This window comes from Mustela nivalis, assembly GCF_964662115.1.
Source record: "Mustela nivalis genome assembly, chromosome: 13".
Taxonomy (NCBI): domain Eukaryota; kingdom Metazoa; phylum Chordata; class Mammalia; order Carnivora; family Mustelidae; genus Mustela; species Mustela nivalis.
In genome coordinates, this window is record NC_139032.1 from 21605477 (window position 1) to 21625127 (window position 19651).

Consider the following 19651-nt stretch of genomic DNA (forward strand, 5'->3'; position numbering starts at 1 on the left):
TCAGAGATTCCCAGGGTGGGGGTGGGGTGGGGGGAGCTCGTCACCTGTGAGGTGAAGTCGTGCTGCTGCAGCTGCCGCCCCTCGCGTAGGTCCCAGGACCTGACCGTGTTGTCCAGGCCGCCCGTCCAGAGCTTGGTGCCGTCGTTAGAAATGTCAATACAGCTGGCCCCGTCTGTGTGGCCCTGGAATTGCCTGATAAAACAAACCAGACTGAATAATGATTTCCTGCCAGAGCTCAAGGTAAACACTGTTGTGTTGTTAGTTTTGGACTCAGTGTGTGTGTGTCATCTCTTCAGTGTCTGCTGATGTGCAAGATCACACTAACCTTCCCCTGAGGAGGAAACAGCACCTGCAGATTTTCCTTTTCTTTTTTCGTGGTCCAAGTGCTAAAGATGTGGAATGCCATTGTAGGTCATCACACGGGAGAACTTAAATACGCTCTTATAGCTCTTCTTACAAATCGTCTGGAAGGGAAAATTCCTCCCAGGTCTGGAATAGTGTTTGAGTGTTAAAGGAAAAAAAAACCCAAAAAAAGGACAAACACACAGAATCCCGAGTATATTGTGTAAAGAAAGATGTAGGCCTACAGCACAACATTAGGAGCTCGGGGTCCAGAAGCACTTACTTTTCCATGAGTGAATCCATAGGGTGATGACCTACATGGCAACAAAGCATGAGCTCACATATTTACTCAACCTTGCTTTCTGGATTAGAAACAGTCCTGTATTAGGAAATCTGGACTCCCAGAGACAAAGGGTCATGTTGGCCTCCTGACTCAAGGGCCAGCATGAGACAAAGCTAATTGCTGAGGCTGACCCATGGGCACCTCAGCAGGGACCCTGCCTTGAAGTGGAGCACAAGGTTGTTCTCTTCCAGGGAACTCTGGTGCTTTAGTCAAACAACACTACCAAAACCAATTAACCAACAGAGCACAGATGCTCTGCCAGGCCAAAGGCGGGTGGTTTGCTGAGGGAGAGGCTAAGGTGAACCACCGCAAGGTTGGTGATCTGTGGATCCAGACCCAGTTTTGATTGCCAAGAGGGAGCCAGCAGGGACGTGACCAGAACAGGCCCAATCACTATAGTGAACCAGAGGGGATGCATGAGAATGGCTCGGGAATTTCAACGCCCGAAGTTTCTAGGTCTGTTCTTCCTCTAAGTTCCCCTCACTTTATTGTTCCCACAGAACTCCAAACTTTTAAACTGAGCTTAGAATTTGAAGAGCGTGGAAGACAAGACAAAAGCAGCACTTGCCATGAATTCTGAGACAAGATGACAACTATTGCTTCAAAAACTATTCCTCTAAAAATTATTCTGAATGTCCGTCTTAGTCCTCTCCCCCTTACGCACCTGACTGTTCCCACCCCATCCCATGCACACATACCCCAACCAGCCCCACTTTCCTCTAAGACTCCTCACAAGTCACACAGGACTACTGAAGTCCCAGACCCATCTTTTGAAAGTTCTACTACTCCTTCCTCAAACTTTTACTCCTTGACTAAAAATGGTTTTCTCTACAGACTTGAGCCGCCTGGTGGGTGCTCCTCCAACCTCCGTCCACAAATCTTGGTGCTACTCTCAGGTTCCTAGAAGGGAGGTGCTGACCGTGCTGGGTCTCGGTCGATACCAAGATATTCAGCAGACTCTATGACACCCTCTCACACAGAGCAGCTGTTAGCCACACATGGCCAACCCAAAGTGAGCAAGAAATTCGTAAAGCACTACCCCATTATATCCAGCAGGTGTTTACTCCCGGGGGCTGAAAGAGAGCAGGAATTCAGAGCACAGACATGAGAACAGCATGGCTGCGCGGCATCTTGTCTCCCCGGCACCTGACTGTGTGAGCCAGGCAGGCAGACTTAACCTTTCTCTGCCTCAGGTTCCTTACCTATAAAATTGGGATAACAGCAATGCAGATGTTATAAGGATTAAAAGGATTAATATTTAAAAATCCCTTAGAATAAAAATTTTGAAAGTGCTATTTATTGAGTAATTTTTTTGTTTTTTAAAGAAGAAAGAAAAGAAAAAACACTGGCTAGGCTAAAAGTTTGAAGGGACTGTCTGCTCTATCTACTTGTGTCCATTCTGCTCATTCTGAGCTGCCCAGAGCATGACTAGAGAAAACAACAGCAACAGAATCAGCCACACGCAGGGACAGAGCCTGACTTGGTGACACTGACTGGATTCCTATGGAGAAGGTTTGGAGGGAGACTAAGCTGCTAGGACTTCGAAAATCCATCCCTTCGCTCTGGCACAGGAACCCAAAGCATCAAAGGAGCCCTGCTAAATCATCCACCAGCCTACCACCACACCATAAACAAAGAGCATTACTGAGCAAAGAAAATAGGGAACGAAAAGGTTGAACACAAGCCAGGTTTACCTGGGATGTTTAACTAGTGCTTCCCTTTGTAAAGACTGTTCTATAGCATCTCTGGTGTGGACTCTGACTTCAACAGAGGGAAGGAGCTGGTCAGAACCAAGGAGAGACACATAGGTGGCAGGACTGTGGCTGTCACCACAGTTAAGAGGACAGACTACAGGAAGGCAGGCTCATTCCTGGTTGGAACGACACTGTTTTAATAAGTGAGAAACATGCATACTTTAAAACAATTTTGTGGGTGAAGTTCACAGAATCTCCCTCTTAAAATAAAAAAATCACTTATTTGACAGAGAGCATGCACTCACAAGCAGGGGGAGCAGCAGGCAGAGGGAGAGGAGGCAGCAGGGTTCCCACTGAGCAGGGAGCCAGACTCTCGGCCTGATCACAGGACCTTGAGATCATGACCTAAGCTGAAGGCATCTTGAGCCATCCAGGCACTTCTGGAATCTCCTCTTCTAATGTCCTTTTGTGGATTTTCTGTTATCCTTTATCACTCTGTTCCTGTTACCCCAACAAGGTTCTAGCCAAAGCCAAAAGTACCTAGTATCCAGGACCCTCTGTACCACCATGTAATCCATGGTAGGTTTGCTGCCCCTTGGCAAAAGTCAGGAATATTTTTTGAATAAGTCCAGCATCTGTAAGTGGCTAGAGAATGGGGATGTTAGAGAGGTAATAGAAAGTCTGGAGGATACCGAGCATGGCAGCAAGGCTGTAAGCCCCCCAGAGGGCAGCATCAGTTTTGTCTTCACACTCCCAATACCTAGTGCTCTAAGACCAGCACACAGGAGGCTCTTCCCATGCGCTGAGGGCCTGTGTGAAGCCTGAGAAGCAGGAGGCCTTCAGGCCCAGGTACCCAAGGAGGGAACCCTCACCATAGAAAACCAGAGATGCTCACCTCACCAGCGTCTGGTTGTGCAGGTCCCAGACAGCGATGTTACCGTCACTGCAGCACGAGAAGCAGACCTTGGAGTCGGGGCTGATGGCCAGGGCATAGCACGCGGGGGCCGAGGACGTCAGCTCTGCCTTGATGCGTGGGGTCGGAGCCGCTAGGTCCCAGATGGACAGAGTGCTGGCCTCCCCTCCCACGATGAGGGTACAACCATCAGGGAGCAATTTGCAGGAACGGATGTAGTTATCCCTGTTCTGTGAAATAAACATAGCTCCATTGCTATGATGCATGATCAAGCAATAACAATACCATGCTCTCTAGCTGCTATCTTGATTTTTGACTTGGAAAAGTGGTATTTCACAGACACCAGCAGGGCAAGAGTTCTGTAGCAAAGACTGAGATCCAGTTGTAACTTTCCCCTTTGAAACAGTCAACAAAACAAACTCCAAGGCTCGCTCATGGGCAAACACTTAGATGGAACTTTTCCTGACATCCAGTTTCCTGCTGAGTAGAAAGAATCGAAATGATCAGCAGATGCGAGGTGTGTGTGCACACACTTCTCTGTGAAGAAACCACTTTTCAAAGCTAGTTTATAAATCTCTGACCTCATCACCCTCCCTTATTCACTATTTGGAAAACGCAGACCTGCGGCCTACGTTCTGGTTTTCATTACTTTTGAATCTCTACCTAAGGCTTGTGCTGACTCTTCATTAGTCACGGGATCCTTCTTAGGACTTTAACAGAGCTGCTTCCTCAAGGGGTAACAGGGCTGCTGCCATATTCAAGCCTCTCGGTGCAAAGAAATTGATAAAAGAGGGCATCTCTCTATCAAAACCAGCACATATTTAAAAAGGAAGGTGGGAGGGGCATGTGGGTTGCTCGGTCAGTTAAGTGTCTGACTCTTGATTTCGGCTCAGGTCACGATCTCAGGGTTGTGGGATCAAGCCCTGGCATCGGGCCCCGCTGCTGGGCATGGAGCCTGCTGAAGACTTGTTCCCTCTCCCTCTGTCCAGCCCCACCTCTTAAAAAGAAAGAAAGAGAAAGGTAGGACCTAAAATGACCCTCCCCTCCCTTAAAGAAATAATTTCTATCCTTCAACCAAAATAGAACTGAAGTTTTCCCTATGCTTTGGACATGGCCTATTATTCAAAGATGAGAAAAAACTTTAAGCACGTAAATTTCAACAAAGGTGAGGAGGGTCACAAAATAGTCTTACTATTATAGAATGTCGGCCTATGTTGAAACATGTTGAAATTACATTAATGGAGATCTTTTAAAGTTATCTGATTAAAAAGCAAATCAATAACTACTAGAGAAAAAAAGCTGTTGTATTTCAAAGAACACTGCTGTTCTTCTTTTTGAAACCTCTGGCTCCAGAATCCTCGGCAGTGGCTGGGCAGGCAGTGGGTAAACCACACCCGCTGCCACAGCAGAGTGTGGGCAGGCTCCGTATCGGGGGTGAGGTGGCCCTGATTCTGTTTAAGGCCAGTGGTACATGGGCTGTAAAATCTGGGCTCACAGTTTATAGAGATCAGAACATGTACCAACATGTTCTGTGATCCTGAAAAATGCAAAGCCGTATTCTCCTACCCTGGGAGCAGGCTGATGAAGTAGAGTGCTCCGGGAAAGCTTTCTCAGCATTCCCATTTTGCTGGCGGCCACCCCGTTTTCTGGCACCGTGATCTGTTAACCTTTCCTGAAGCTAAGGTAATAAAACCCAGCCAGCCCTCCCAGGTCTCCCTGAAAACACAGACCCTGTTCAGAATACTTTTTTTATGCCATGTTATCAAATGTTTACTATTCAATATTTATCCGAAGGCTGCAGGGAAATTAAAAGTTGAGTGGATTGCAGGGCTCAGAGTCCAGGCCTCGCTGTGCTTGCATGCATTAAATGGGAAACCCCCTTTTGAATACACACTCAAACAAGGACAGCTTCTGTAAACCACTGTAAAATATTTTTTAAAAGAAGTCCCCCAACTCTGGGATTTAACCACCCAAAGAGCAACAAATGAAGCCTTCAACATTTCAGGGAGAGGGGTGGGGGCGGGGGGGCTACACAGCTAACGCAGGAAACAGAAAGGGCTTCCATTTCCTCATAATGGGAATAAAACCCAGGCCCAAACAGCCATTTCCTTATTGAGTCTCCAGGGAGACATTACCCTCGTGCGCCAGTTCCTGTTCGCTCACCAGACAGTCGAGCTGAGAGACGGGGCTCTTGTTGCCGGGGTGGCTGATGTCCCAGACCTTGACGCAGCCCTTGCCGCCCGTGTACACGTGTCTCGTGGGGTTGCTGATGGTCACCGCGCACACCACCTCCCCGTGGTTCAGGGTGTTGATCTGGCGCGCGTGCCGGGGGATTCCGGGTCCGATGAGGGCGTCGGGGGGGAAAGGGACAGGCTGCATCTGGCCGTCTGCGGTGACGTGGAAGGAGTATGCACTTTTGGAAAGGGGACGGTTGGAGAGAAAGACAGGAGAGGAGACAGAGAAAACATTTATCATAAAGCAGTTGGCCATTAGCTCAGCAGCATCTATGAGGAGGACAAAGAAGGGAACAATTTTCCTGAGGATTTTCTTGGAATCAATAGAAGCTGAAGTATTTACCAAAGGAGCAAATTTAAAATACTTGACAGAAGTCTAGAGAGTACCAAAGGACAGGTACATTGAACTTTATTTTTTAAATATTTAATTATTTTTCAATTGTGCCTAACCATTCCATAAGGCATTCCTTCCAATCACATATAAAATGCTAACTACGCTTCCAAATTAACATAAAATACCTCCCTCCATGTACCTTGTGAAATTGTATGATTTCCTAGCATAATTTTAAATGATTATTTTTTATGCTTCAGAACGAAGCCCTTAAGAACTTCTTAAGAAGCCCTTAAGAACTCACATAGTAAACAGTGTATTTCAACACCGACAAACAAAAGCAGTTTTCTAAATGCACCAGTTTCAGGCTTCAATTTATTCTCTTTGGCATAATCAAGAGAAAATAATAAAAGATTCTCCTATATCAAATAGGTTGGTGATAGATTTCAACTTTTCTCCTTGACAATCTCCATATCTCCCTTGGCCATGAACCCACTTCATCTAATCAGCAAAGCTACTCTTTGCTTCTCTCCCCAGCTTTACCACATTCTCACCACTGAGACGTACAAGGCTCAACATACATGAGCTGCGGGGTGGCATTAAGCTCATAACTTCCCAGAAAGTGGCTCTGGGGGATGTAGAAGCTCTGTGTACTTTTGGCTCAATTTTGCTATGAACACAGAACTGCTCTAAAAAGTAAAGTTTATTAATTAAAAGAAAAAGAATTTTAAGGGGGGTGCACTGGGGTTCCTGCCTGCCCTCTCTTCTCACTTCTTCCTACTGCTGTTAACTGTGAGCAAAGTAATGAGAGCTCCACCAGCCCTTGGGAAGCCACAGCTAACTCTGAAGTTGGGAATCAATTGCTGAAGGAAGTAGAACCCAAAGATAGGATGCAGAGGCCCTGGTGACACTATGGGGCTGTGATACCTGCCCTGGGCTGCCGACAGCCGGTATCTTTTACGGGAGAGAGAAATAAACTTTTAATGTTACTTTAAGATCTTGTTTTCCTCCCCTGTTCAATACGAACAAACCTAATCCTAGAACATTCTTGTTTCTACCCCGAAATCTTAAAGCATATTTTCTGCCTTAAAATCTAATGATTTAAACTCCAAGCACTAATATATCACACACATTATAAAACATGCACAAAGAAAAGATACTTTAGAGGGTGAAAGATATAGAAGTGCTAATATCTACCCCCAACATCCAAACAGATGGATTTATGGATTTTGAAGAGCACTGCTTTCATTTTATTCTTCTCTGAAGCATCACTAGGCATTTTAGTAGTTCAACATGAAGCCTTTTCTATAGGTCTGCTTATATAACAAATGAACTATGTAGAGTTTCCTCCTTCCTGGGACCTCTGGGATAAGTCTGGGCCCTTTCTGGAACTTGTCATTGGCACCTTGCAGTCCCTTTACAGATCTGAAGACTATGGGTATTAACACAGAACTCATTCATTTTAATGCTAACTCAAATTTTGTAAAATAACTTAGCATGCACAAAACAGAAAACTGACACAGGATATCAGGTTTCCAACCTGCTTGCACATAAAACCCATGTACTTCCCTAAGCTTGAGAAGAAAATATATGCTATTATTTTTGCTCTATGAAAGGAAAATATCAAATACATAAAGGCTTGAGAGAGAACTTCCCCTTCCCCAAACCAAGATACGATCTTAAATATTTTATGTTATTTCCTGACAAACTGGTTCCAGCAACTAATATTATGTGGTTAGCTGGACCAATTCCTTAACATTACTCTTAATTGGATAATTGAGCACATAATGGGAACCCTATAGAATGTCCTAGAAAATAAATATGCATATAGAACAACTATAGGTCAAAGCCTTTACAAGAAAACAAGCCACTGAGTCCTCTGTTTTTTATGCAACAGTACCCTTTGGAGTCCTTAGTAACATCTCAAGCCCACATGATTTTAATACATGTGCACTGGAGTTAACAGAACCTATGCCATTTATTATGGGATATTCGGAGCTGGAATCAAATAGCACTGTATGGCCCTTGAAGACGGGACCACCATAAGAACTGGAGTTTAACTCTATTCATGTTCTAGAAGAATTCTTCAAGGTCCAGTAGCAATTATGTGACCCCCTAAGCTGGGTCTGAAAATGACAAAGAACTAAAAGAACTAGGTAAAGCTGGAGAAATGACCAGAGCGTTTTCATGAAACAATCAAATGGAATGTATTTGGTTAGAACAGTGCCTGATGTGGGGAGAGAACTTGCCTATTAAAGCTCTCTGTGTGAGAATAATGGCACATGTGAAGGTCCGTTCCTCCATCGGCCTTATATAAATCACGATGGGCGCCTCCAGATAGGCAAACTCCCCATCAGGCACCCTTTTAGCAATTCTGGAGTTTTAGGGGAAGAAAATTTTACCTTGTATCACTTGGAACCCCTCTTTTTATGGAGTTCAGCGTTCCAGATTAAAACAGATGCACAAAGTGTAGACAGAGAGCTATACACCCATTTTTGGAAGAGACTCGTCTCTCTCCCAGGTGTCTCCTTTAAACACACAGGAGGTCTGTGATCATCATACCGAGGCAATTTAAAATTGATTCACAGAGCAGTGAACTGCTGCCAGAAGCTGGGAACATTTCTGGGTCCCCGGGGAAATGCACATGGATGTTAATACATCAGTCACAGGGGGCCTCACAGGAAGCTGGTGCCGCCTGCGGTGCTGGAGAGCCTAATCAAATGAACAAACCAGAACGACACAAAGGGCTGATGGGTCTCAAAGAGGGATCCACTGGAAGGAAAAACCAAGGGAGCCGACGAGAGTCTGGAATTAGTTATATACCTACAGGAAGTACAAGCATATCATTGAGCAAAGGCCCCACTGATGGCATATCATAACGACGTTACAGACATCCCAGAAGGAAACAGGAGGTCCTCTACTTATTGAAGAGCTAGGAAAAGTAAGATCAACCAGGAAGGGGAATTTATAAACACGGAGCGAGGATTTATAAATATCTCCCAAGCCTAAATTCAGAAAGAGGCCGGCCACTGAAGAATGCATATGGAATGACTGGATTTATAGAATTTCAAACATGGGCAGAATTCATCTGTGATGTTAAGCCAGAGGGGGGTGGTTCAGCTACTGGAGAGGACCCAAGAGGGGCTTCTACAGTGAAACACTTAGCTATATACACGATTCACACACTTTTCCGTATGTCTATCTCAATTTTAAAAGCTGAAATTTGTTTGCTCAAGGAAAAGTTGAGAGGGCTCCTGACCGATGATTGAGTAGACGAGGTCCACGGCCTGGTCAGAGCCCAGACTCAGGTGTTAAATGGATGGGAGACGCCTGGCTCGCTGGCCTCACTATGGCCATCCTTCCTGGCCTATCTGCAGCCTATTAGCATGTCCATTCCTGATCCACAAGACAGACATATCACCAAGTATGAGGGATGCAGGAGTTGCTCTAAGGGTGAAAAGAGCTGCAAAACCATTAAACACTGAACACCATGCTCCACACCTACAGGGCCTTCAGAGAATGGGAGCATCGGTATCAAACACACATGATTTAAAAAGAGTAAAGTGAGGGTATGCTGAATCAAGGGCTCTCTTATCAACCAGTGGGCGAGTGTGGGGACCAGGAATGCAGAAAGGGAGGAAGGTGCCGGCGTCTGCAGCAGGAAAGCCTGTGGCAATGACAAGGCAAAGGAAATCCATAGATCCTGACGGGCGAGAGTAGAGAGACAGCCCTTGGCAAAGAGGAGAAGAGGACACGTAGCTAGGACCGTGGCAAACTGTGAGGCAGAAGGGTGAGTTCCTCGCACCCTCATTGGGGCAACACTGCTGGGGCCACCCACCTGCACCCAAGAAAGTCTCGGAGAACTCAGCCCCTGACCCAACCCAGCTTTCTGCACGAGTGCCCGCTGATCAGGACCAAATTCCGAAATCTGGTTGGAGAACTGAAAAGAGTAAAGCCCCCTGGACAGCACAGATGTAAAAACTAAATGAAATCAAACTCTTTTGGAGCTGAGGACACTTTCTTTATTGGGCACACAGCAGAGGTGAAGAAATTCAAAGGAGGGAGTCCCCAGCAGCCCCCTCCACCCCAGGAAGCCTCTTGGGGACAGCGGCAAGCTAGAAAACAAGACTACGCTTTGGAGAAGCAGGTTGTTTTTCTTCCTAGCAGACTGGTGCTAATAAAACTGTGCTGTGCTCTGTGGCCAACGGAAAACAGGTGTTTACAGAGTCGTCGGTTTGCTGGAAATAGACAGGAACAGCAGCCGTGGGATCCAGTAAATGGTGATGAAGAACCATGGCCCCGGAGATCATGGCTGCAGCCAAGACCCCGCCGCCTGTGGACTTGGCACTCTCGATGGGGAAGCTCGTGCTGTCTTAACAAGTATCAAAAATCCAATCTTGTCAGAAACCCTCACGTGCTCTTCGGGGCTCGCCAAGCCCTTCACGATATGGCTAGGCCTCAGTTCATGTGACCGTCCTGCATCCGAAACTCCCTGCCACATGGGATGACGGGCCAGTCCCCTAAAATACCACACGCTGTCACGTCTCCCAAGTTGTGCACAAACTGTTCCCTCTGGCCTGGAATAGCACCGCCTCCCTCCTTAGTGCTTGTCACTTGTTCTCCTTCTCAGTCTGCCACAACCTCCCCAGGAGGGACAATTCTTTTCCAGGGCGCTGGCTCTTCCTCTAAGTCTCGGCTATGGCACGTATCACGCTGTGGATGGCTGCACGTGTTTACACTTCTCATTCGGTGTCTTGCCACAGCAGAGTTTTCAGAGAAAGGTGGGCTGACTTCGCCAGGTGGCTGGCACTCAGTACCTGAATCTCAACACCTCATCATCGTACCCTACTCACTTAGAAATAGAGGCACAGAAGGTCGCTCTGGCAAGGAGAGTAAGCTGCAAGAAAGTAGAGGGTCCTCTAACCACCTGGGTTGTGCCAGCCAACTATCCCCAAGAAATTTCCAGTTGTCCTATCAAATGTCACAAAGAGACAGTACCAACATTCCCGAGGGCGGAAACTGGTCCCTAGAGAGCCTATTTGGACCAAAACAAAAGGCAGTGAAAGCAACCACAGTGATGGAGTGATATCCATGGCCCTTCCCCAAGTCAGCAGAGCCCAATGGACATGGGACCCTTCCAGAAGCTTCCACAGGTTACAGGCAGAAAAGCATGACCCTGTGCTGGCAGCTTAAAAGCATACCAAAGAGTTAAAAAAAAAAAAAAAAAAGTGAGGAGACCCAGATTAGAGGTTCAGCTAGTCACTAATAAGATGTGGGGGCATAGGTAACTTACTTGTGCCTCATCCCTATATTTACAACATGCCCTTAGAAAACTTGCCCACTAAACACGACTGCGGAGGTGTGGTGTAAATGAAGCTGCATAAGAAAGTACTTTGAGAAAAGCACGACACACAACATAGATTCAACCTCTGGTTCTCGTGTCAGGAGGTAGCTCTTAATCTCTTATTATTTGGAGAGAAGCAGCAGCAGCGCAGGGGAGGGTCACTGGCCCACTTGGCTAGTAAGTGGAAGGCCCATGATTCAAGTTCAGGGCATCAAGGGCAGGCCTGCCACAAAAGTAGAGCTCTTGATCTTCACCCTAGCTTCCCACTGGCACTACACTGGGCATTATCATCTTCTCGAGAGGGAAAACACGTGCCCATCAGGATGAAGACAGGTAGCCTACACAAGAGAAATCTTCTTGTGTCAATGTCATCAGGGCACTTCATTAGAGAGTCCTGGCCCCAGAGGCTTTGAGGCCTGGGGCATCAGGGCCATCCTAAGGTAGATGAGAAGAATGTAATTTATGATTGTGGAGGATACTCTTTGCTTCAAGAACTAGTATAATGAAGGTGGTGGCGGGGGACTGGGGTGTGAGGTTGCAAGGAAATCAGAGTCATATTATTCTAAGATTTCAGCAAAAGAAAACAGGTCCTTGGGAATACAATTCCTCTATTTATGGTAAAATCTCCTTCACTGCCGACATAACTTTACCTTTAACATTTCTTCAGGTCTGCATATCTAACTCATAACATCTATAAAACACAGGATTTTTCCAGTTTGGTATCCCGGCATTTTTCCAAACAGCAAATATACAGATTGGGGCACAAAATTCTGACCCTATTTGGAAGATAGCATATCTACGTGAATGTAGGGCTTTAGTAACAATTAGATTATAAGGCGAGAACTTAAAGCATTAAGACGGAAGACTCTGTGTTTTTCTTATTCATGACTTTAACGTACACCTGACTATTCCCATTTTTTGAAAAGGCAAATGCAGAACCTTTTAAAATGGACTTTAAAAGAAAATTACTCCAGAAAATTCTCCAGAGAAAACAGGAGATGGTCTAGTTGATATTCTAGGAGGTTCTCTAGCAGAGTTAGTATTTATGATTCTGAATTCTAGGCCCTACTTCCTCTACCAACTAAATGTCTGAAAACCTGTGGGGCACCTGGGTGACTCAGTTGGTTGTGTCTGCCTCTGGGTCAGGTCATGATCTGGGGTCCTAGGATCGAGTCCCATGTCAGGCTCCCTCTGCCCCTACTCGTGCTCTCTCTCTCATAAATAAAATCTTTAAAAAAAGATAAAGGCTTATGCTGGGCAGCAACAAGGCCCCCACGCAGGACAAAGATTAAAACTGGAGAGATTCCTGGATAAAAAGTAAAACAAAGGAAAGTTTAAAATACAACCCTTTTAAAGCTCAATTTGAAAATTCTAGCAAAAGAGCCAACCAGTACAGGCAAACAAACATTATGTGAGCAAGAAAGAAGCAAAGCACACTTACATCTGATAAACTGAAAGGGGTTTCTGAGAAGGGGAAGAAGGACAGAGACATGTACAGGGAGGTCAACTCTCTAGTAGCTAAACATAACTCACAGCAAAATAAAGGGCCTTCCATTTCAATATAGTCTCAAGAAATCAGCTACACATTCCCAGAAGATCAAAGAGTAGAAAAACAGAAATTAAACCCAAACCCATATGTGATAATGAGACATAAAACAAGCATGTTACTTTGGGCGCTTAATAGACTAAAAACACCCAAATACCAACACCAGTGAAAAGAGGGCTGAATTAAGTTTCAAATCCACTAAATAAGCCAACTGTGGATTCTAGACATGGTCAACAGAGGAACCAGAAGCAAGATCAGGACTGGAAAATGGGATGGGGAGTGGGGGCAGGGGTTGACCATGGAAATATCTTCTTGGCTAGAAGCCAGAATGGCCGCTCTTCACTGCTGCAAAACATGTTTTCCTAAGAGGCAATCTTACCCCATATGTACTTAAGATTTTCTTTTCTCTTTAGGATCCAACTCCAAAAAGGCACTTTAAAGATTTATTTAAACAGTAAACGAGTGGGTGTAAGATTTCTCAATTACATGTCTAGCATTAAAACACAGGGTGAAGGAACCTGGAACGAAGCTGGATCTTAAACCAAACTATTATTAGTCTGAGTTATTACTGACCTCTAGGTGCTACTACTCGAGGCAGGAAGGGCACAGCCTCCAAGCATGGATGAAAAGGAAAGTGGTACTTCGGGGCCCAAACGCCGTCTTGGGGTGGGGAAGGGCGGAGTGAGGCACAGCAAAGAGATGTTGACCTAACTAAACTTCAGAATTTCTCTTACCAGGATCTCCACAAGGCTCAGGGGAACACATTTCCTAAAACTAAAAGTGAGTTCAAGAGAAGCTGAGCAAACAATACCAATTAAATCTCGCCTTGAGGGTTTGGAAAACACAGTTGGGGTGACCTCTTACAAATCAGCAGTGCTGAACTCTAAAATGCAAAAATGTGAATCTCCTTTGGAAAGGATGAGTCACAGTCTTGCACAATCCCGGACTCATCTCCCACCTCCTCAATGCACCAGATATTTGTTTACTGGGTATTTGTGCTCAAGGGGACAGAGGGCCTTCACACGCTTCAGTTCCCATAGGGAAGAGGCAGGTAGAAATCGGACATGTGCACATGATAGTAACTCAAGGCCAAGGCGTGCAAAGTGTCACAGGACGTTACAAGGTGTTCCAGGCACTAGCAAGGCCCCATCAGCAGACATGCTTGGGCAGAGGCACGCAGCTGCATGGTGAGGTGAGCGTGGGAAACTTGAACCACAGATGAGCACTTACACTAGAGGCCCTCTCGAGATCCTTCCAGCCTCACTGGAACTCTCCTGGCTCTACTGCCCGGAAGGAACTCTTCCATGTGCACAGGAATCCCTCAAGCTCCCCTGTACTGGGACCATGTGGCAGGCTGTCCCCTCTACCTGCAATGGTCCACCGCTTCTGCCCTCTCTGCTCTTTGGGCTTGTTCCTTCTGCGCATGCTTAGCTTTCAGTGTCTCCTCCTCACCCCGAGGAAGCCCTTCCCATCCTAACCGTCGTCACTCCTTACAGATTTGCCGGCCACCCACTGCTCTGCCTTCACAGCGCCTCAGAAACATACTCCAGCACTTGTAATGTTTCCACATCCGCAGGCCCCCGGAAGGCGGGGAAGATGAACATTCTCTTTCCTGGAGCCTGCTCAGCGTCTAGCACAAAGCCTGACACATAGTTCTTGCTCAAATGTCCATAGTAACCAGCTGTCGCCCTACCCAAATATTACTTTGATTGGTATTTGTCAGAGGCTGACATTTGCAAACCTTTACCACACCTCACTCACCCTTACCCTGGCCATGTCGGTTTGTCACCATTTCTCTTAAGTGTCTCAGACCAAAGCAATTCAAAGTGTGGTCTGCAAACATTTGCTACCATCCACATGGAGATCAGCTCACTCAGGGACAGAAGTGTTGAAAACGGTTACACTTGATCTTAGCCAAAAGGCCAAGAAGCGATGTGTTGAAAACGGTTATACAGCAACTCGACAGAGCCAACTTATGACAGCTGACTCTTGTAATAAGAAACTGGGACCGGACGCCTGGGTGGCTCAGCTGGGTAAGCGCCTGCCTTCGGCTCAGGTCATGATCCCAGGGTCCTGGGATCAGGCCCCACATCGGGCTCCCTGCTCAGTGGGGAGCCTGCTTTCCCTTTGTCCGCCCCTGACCCAGCTCATGTTCTTTCTCCATCTTTCTCTGCATGCGCTCCCACTCTCTCTCAAATAAGTAAAATCTAAAAACCAAAATAAAACAACCTCCCCCGTAAAACAAACACAAAACCTCACACACACACACACACACACACACACACACACACCCAAACCTCGGACTTACACTGTATATCTTTCTTCTCCTATTCATCTGTATTGTCTGTTATAAGAGTACCAATCTTGGTCGCATTGGAGAAAAACTGGTCATCATAGATGCTTTGAGAAGCAATGCCTCAGGGAGTATTACTTTCCTCCACAATGAGGACAGGAAGCCCTCTCATACTAATTAATGGATTAAAACAAAGGAAGTAAGATGTATAGCCCAGATCCCAGAGATAATGGTGAACTCCATTTTCCCCTTCTCATATTAACTTGATCTTTCTCACATTACATGGCTCCCCTCAAACTTAAACTCTGATCCAGAGACTCACTCTCCTATGTGACTCTCACAACTTTGCTGCCGCGCCCACTGTCATTGTCCCTGAGCACATCATGTCCTAGCTTAACACAGCTGTGAATACAAAGAAATCCAAGGTGCTCACAAGCCAAGCCCATGAGTATTTTGGCTCTAATAAGCATGACACCAGTCTTATCATTCAGAGAAGCCTTCAACTTTGTGTCTAATTGCATTATTCACACACACACACAACTATAAGGAGCTAGGTCTGAGTTAATGGTCCTCTGCACCTTCAAGACCATAACAACAGCTTATAGCTCTCCCCACCCCAACCCATCTGCCTCACACCTCACATTCAGGATAGAGTCTTGGCAGTCAGACATACCCCTACACCTCCAACTCTTGAAACTAGATTTCCCTAATGGTCAGCTGAACTTGGCATTATTTGCTTATTATATCCCTGAAGATTCATTAGTTACTATTAATTATTGCGTCTTATCACATTACTCATTTGACCTTTATCTACTCACCAGTCTGTAGGACAATACAACAGCTAGACTGCCAGAGACCACAGATAAGAAATACCCACTAAGTACCCAGGGGCATCCAAGGCTGGATGCAGAAGGGCAGACCCAGGAAAATATGAGGTTACTTAATCAGAAGAGATCCACCAGGTAAGAAAGCATTTGTAACACTGCCCCACCCCCAAGCCTGCTCTTCCCTGGGCTTAGATGTCACTGTAAATTCTTAATATCTCTACATGTTCTTAGCACAGAAAAAGTTTCATTTCTTCATGAATCAAATTACCATGAAATAGATATTATCATGCATGTAAAGTAGAGTCTACTTCCAAAAAGCAGGTTATGGAGTAAGGAATTCCACTTTTCCTCATGCTGCTGGTCTATTTGAAGAAAGACTCCAATCCAAGTCACACAAAGATGACCAGGTAGTTGAATGGACCACTCAAAATAATGTAACACGCAACACACAGTGGACGCATAAGTAAAAGCTGAAAGCAACCACACAAAGGCAGAGAGTATAAGAAAAATAAACTGAAGGCCTATGACACATACCCTTATTTGGAAAAATCAAAATTGTAAAGGCCCTATGGAAGAGCAGAGTATGTGCTGGGAAGTAAGCCACACACCCCCCACCCCCATATTTTACTTTTGCTTTGTACGAAAATTAAGGACTTTAGGAATTCTTCAAAATCTCATTTCTAATTACAAACATATGGAAAGCAAGTGATTTTAAGTGACCCCAGAAGAATAACCAATGGGGTTTTTCAAATTCTGAATGCTCTTTTGCCCCTTTAATCTTTCTTTCATGATTTCCCACAAAGCCACACTGCGTTTTGTAATCTTGGATCTCTTAGAGTAAAGCACGCACCAAACTTTATTGGGGACGGGGGAAGGGTGTGCAGGGAGGTTCCAACCTCCAATGCTGGCATCCAACAGATGCTACAACTACCTTTCGTACAACTCAAGTTCCCACCTAAACAAGGAAAAGGTAGCACTGAGACAGGTAAGGGGTCGACTATTTCAAATTTCAGAGATTTCAAGAGTTGATGAGAGCATAACCATTGCCCACAGCACAGTCCTGTTGAAAACCTCCAGCAGCTACCCTCTGACCAAAGGCACAGCAGAGAATGCTTCTGAAGAAGGGTCAAGCGAGGAGGGCCAACCTCCCCGTTCTTGCCTCCCTCCTGGCCCCCGTCTACAACAGCTTCTCTCCAGAAATAACCAAATGCATGAGATCACCCATAGTGAAAAGACAGAGGCATGACACCTACAAGGTGCCTATTTATAGAAAGTGTTAACACTCCTCAGGAAAAGACACTAGAAATCTCCTTGGAAACACCCCAGCCTGTGCTCCCTTTGGAATTCTAGTCTGCTAATAGCCATGACGAAGTAATTGCCTTTAAAACAAAACTGAAGAGTTAGAGGTACTTACGGTTTCCCCCCAGGGATTCCTGCCAGGTTTGGAGGGATGGTAGGTACTCGCATGTGAGGGGGAGGATCAAACCCAACCTGGAAACAAAAATAAGACATCGAAGACTCAGTTTATGCAGAGTACGCACTTGGTGAACACATATAAAGACTTTTCACTAGAAACTCCCACATCTCCAAAGCAACATAAACAGGAACGGTAACACATGCTAACATTTAAAAAAAAAAATTACAACTCAAGGAGTACTATAACCACCTGTAAATACAACAGGCCACGTTCCTTTTTGGGGAGGTCAGTGGGAGTGTGGTCTATTTGTACACTGAGAACCAGCTTCCCATAGCAATTACTTCCTGTGGACTCAGGATGCCCTGCCTTGCCCAAGCAAGTCCAGAGAACAGTGTGCTGTCTGAGTCAGGATTTCTAGACCTTGGCACTATCAATGTTTTGAGCCAGGCAGTTGTTTGTGGCTGTCTTGGGATAGTTAGCAACACCCCTGGCTTCTACACTCTAAGTACCAATAGCATTTCCCACTTCTGATAACTGAAAGTGTCTCCATATATTACCAAACGTCCTTGGGGGCGGGGGGTGCAAAATCGTCCCCAATTTCATACCACTGGTCTAAGTTACTGCTTAAACATGCATGTATTCCCTATTCTGTGTACCCTAATGAAGGTATCTTGTCCCTTAGCTGCCTACTTTGTTTCAAACTATCTTGCCACCCAATGCACAGCCTTTCTTATTAGTACAACATAAGGGAAAAAACCCTACAAACTTCACTGTCAGCCCAAACTACTGGAGGTCATGCCATCTGAAGAGAGGAGAGGAGAAAACCGAACATGACCTATTCTAAAGAGCCAGGAGAAATCTATAGGGACTTCTATTTGCTACAGGATATCATCTGTTTCCTTTCCCTGATGCAATCGAGGGTTACAGTTGATTTTGCCCTTTGCATACAGTTTTGTATCTTTCCAGTGAAAAAAGAAGCTATTTACAAGGCTGGGCAAGAAGATGGGCAGGCTGCCCCTGGGTTCAGTCACCTCTGTTTCCTCACTGTTGCCCTGAAATCACTGCTTACACCTGAGTCACACTGTTGGTTTGAAGAATAATAGAGGCATGGAAAGAAAACGTTACAGCTTCTCAAATATTTTTTCCTAAGAATTAAAGAGGGGGATAAAAAACCCTCAAGAAAATGAATGAAAAGGCTTCTGTGAGCTACTTGAGTCATTCCATCGCCTTCCAAAAAAAAAAAAAAAAAAAAAAAAGAAGTCTATTTGGGGGGAGAAAACCAGATGTCCCCTGAACTGCCAAAGTAGCTCCTAAACACTGCCTTGTTTCATCCACGAAAATAGTAAACCAAGAAGCGCTGCGCCCTAACTTAATGCAGAAGCATGCTGATGGCAGCGGGCGGAGCACGGGGACACTGGGGCTCTGTTTCGCAGGCGTGGTTGGGGGTCCCGGCCCTGGCCTGCCCGCCAGCCCGCCCATGGCACCTACCATTGGGGAGCGCCCATAGGCCACCACGGCGGCGGCAGCGGCGGCTGCACTCATCTGCGGGGACATGTTGTGCAGACTGGCGTAGGCGGCGCCGGGGCTGGTCAGCTCGCCGTTCATGCCGGCGTGGGGCACCATCCCGAACGGGGCGGGGTACGGCCCAGGCACCGCCAGCGGCGTCCTCAGGCCGGCGGCTGAAAGTAAGCACAAGCCGGTCCAATCTGACCATTAGTTCCAGAGTCACTCTAGCACCATTCAGGAAGGGTGAGGACAAAGAGGGCTTCTTCAGTAAGGCAAAGGGGGTAGGGGGCAGTTGGGGGTGTGTGTGTGTGTGTGTGTGTGTGTGTGTATATACACACACACACACATACGTGTTAGGGCCATTCATGAGGAAGGCTTGCATGAGGGTGTGTGTGGATGTAGGGGGCAGGCTTGGGGGTGGTTTCATCACCACCAACTCAGCCCGATTCATCTCCAGGGAAGAACAGACCCCAGGGGAAGCACTGCCCACGGGCTTCATCCTTGGCTTGGCAGCACTGGGAAACCGGACAATTAAAATTAAATAGCAGTACTGTACCCAATTCACAGAAGGCAAACAGAGGCACAGCGTATTGTTTACCTGACTTCATCTTAAAAGAAGGTTTTGATAAAATCCAGGATTTCTCCTTCAGTCTAAACTTTCCATTCCCTGCTGCCAATTCCAAATGAGAACCTGACTCTGGGTTTACTACCTAAACCAAAGCCCGGGCTTAGGAGGAATATTCTGGGGCCTATTTTCCTCTGGGCCCAAGGTGTTAAGGAAGATAAAGTTAGAAGTTACCAACTAATTCACGGGCTGGAGTCTCAGTGAAACCCTCCCAATTTCTACTGACAGAGAGACCA

General features: G+C 46.1%; 1 protein-coding gene across 2 annotated transcripts in view; it reads right to left on the reverse strand.

Annotated features, from left to right (window-relative positions):
• LOC309847012 (transducin-like enhancer protein 1) overlaps positions 1 to 19651 on the reverse strand; it is an 86499-nt gene that overhangs the window by 3457 nt on the left and 63391 nt on the right. For both annotated transcript variants that reach the window (XM_082696716.1, XM_082696715.1), the window contains exons 13-17: positions 18773 to 18963; positions 17282 to 17358; positions 5456 to 5705; positions 3275 to 3522; positions 45 to 192 (exon numbers count right to left, since the gene is read on the reverse strand). In XM_082696716.1, the coding sequence (XP_082552842.1) occupies positions 45 to 192; positions 3275 to 3522; positions 5456 to 5705; positions 17282 to 17358; positions 18773 to 18963 (914 nt within the window). The remainder of the gene's footprint in view (positions 1 to 44; positions 193 to 3274; positions 3523 to 5455; positions 5706 to 17281; positions 17359 to 18772; positions 18964 to 19651) is intronic.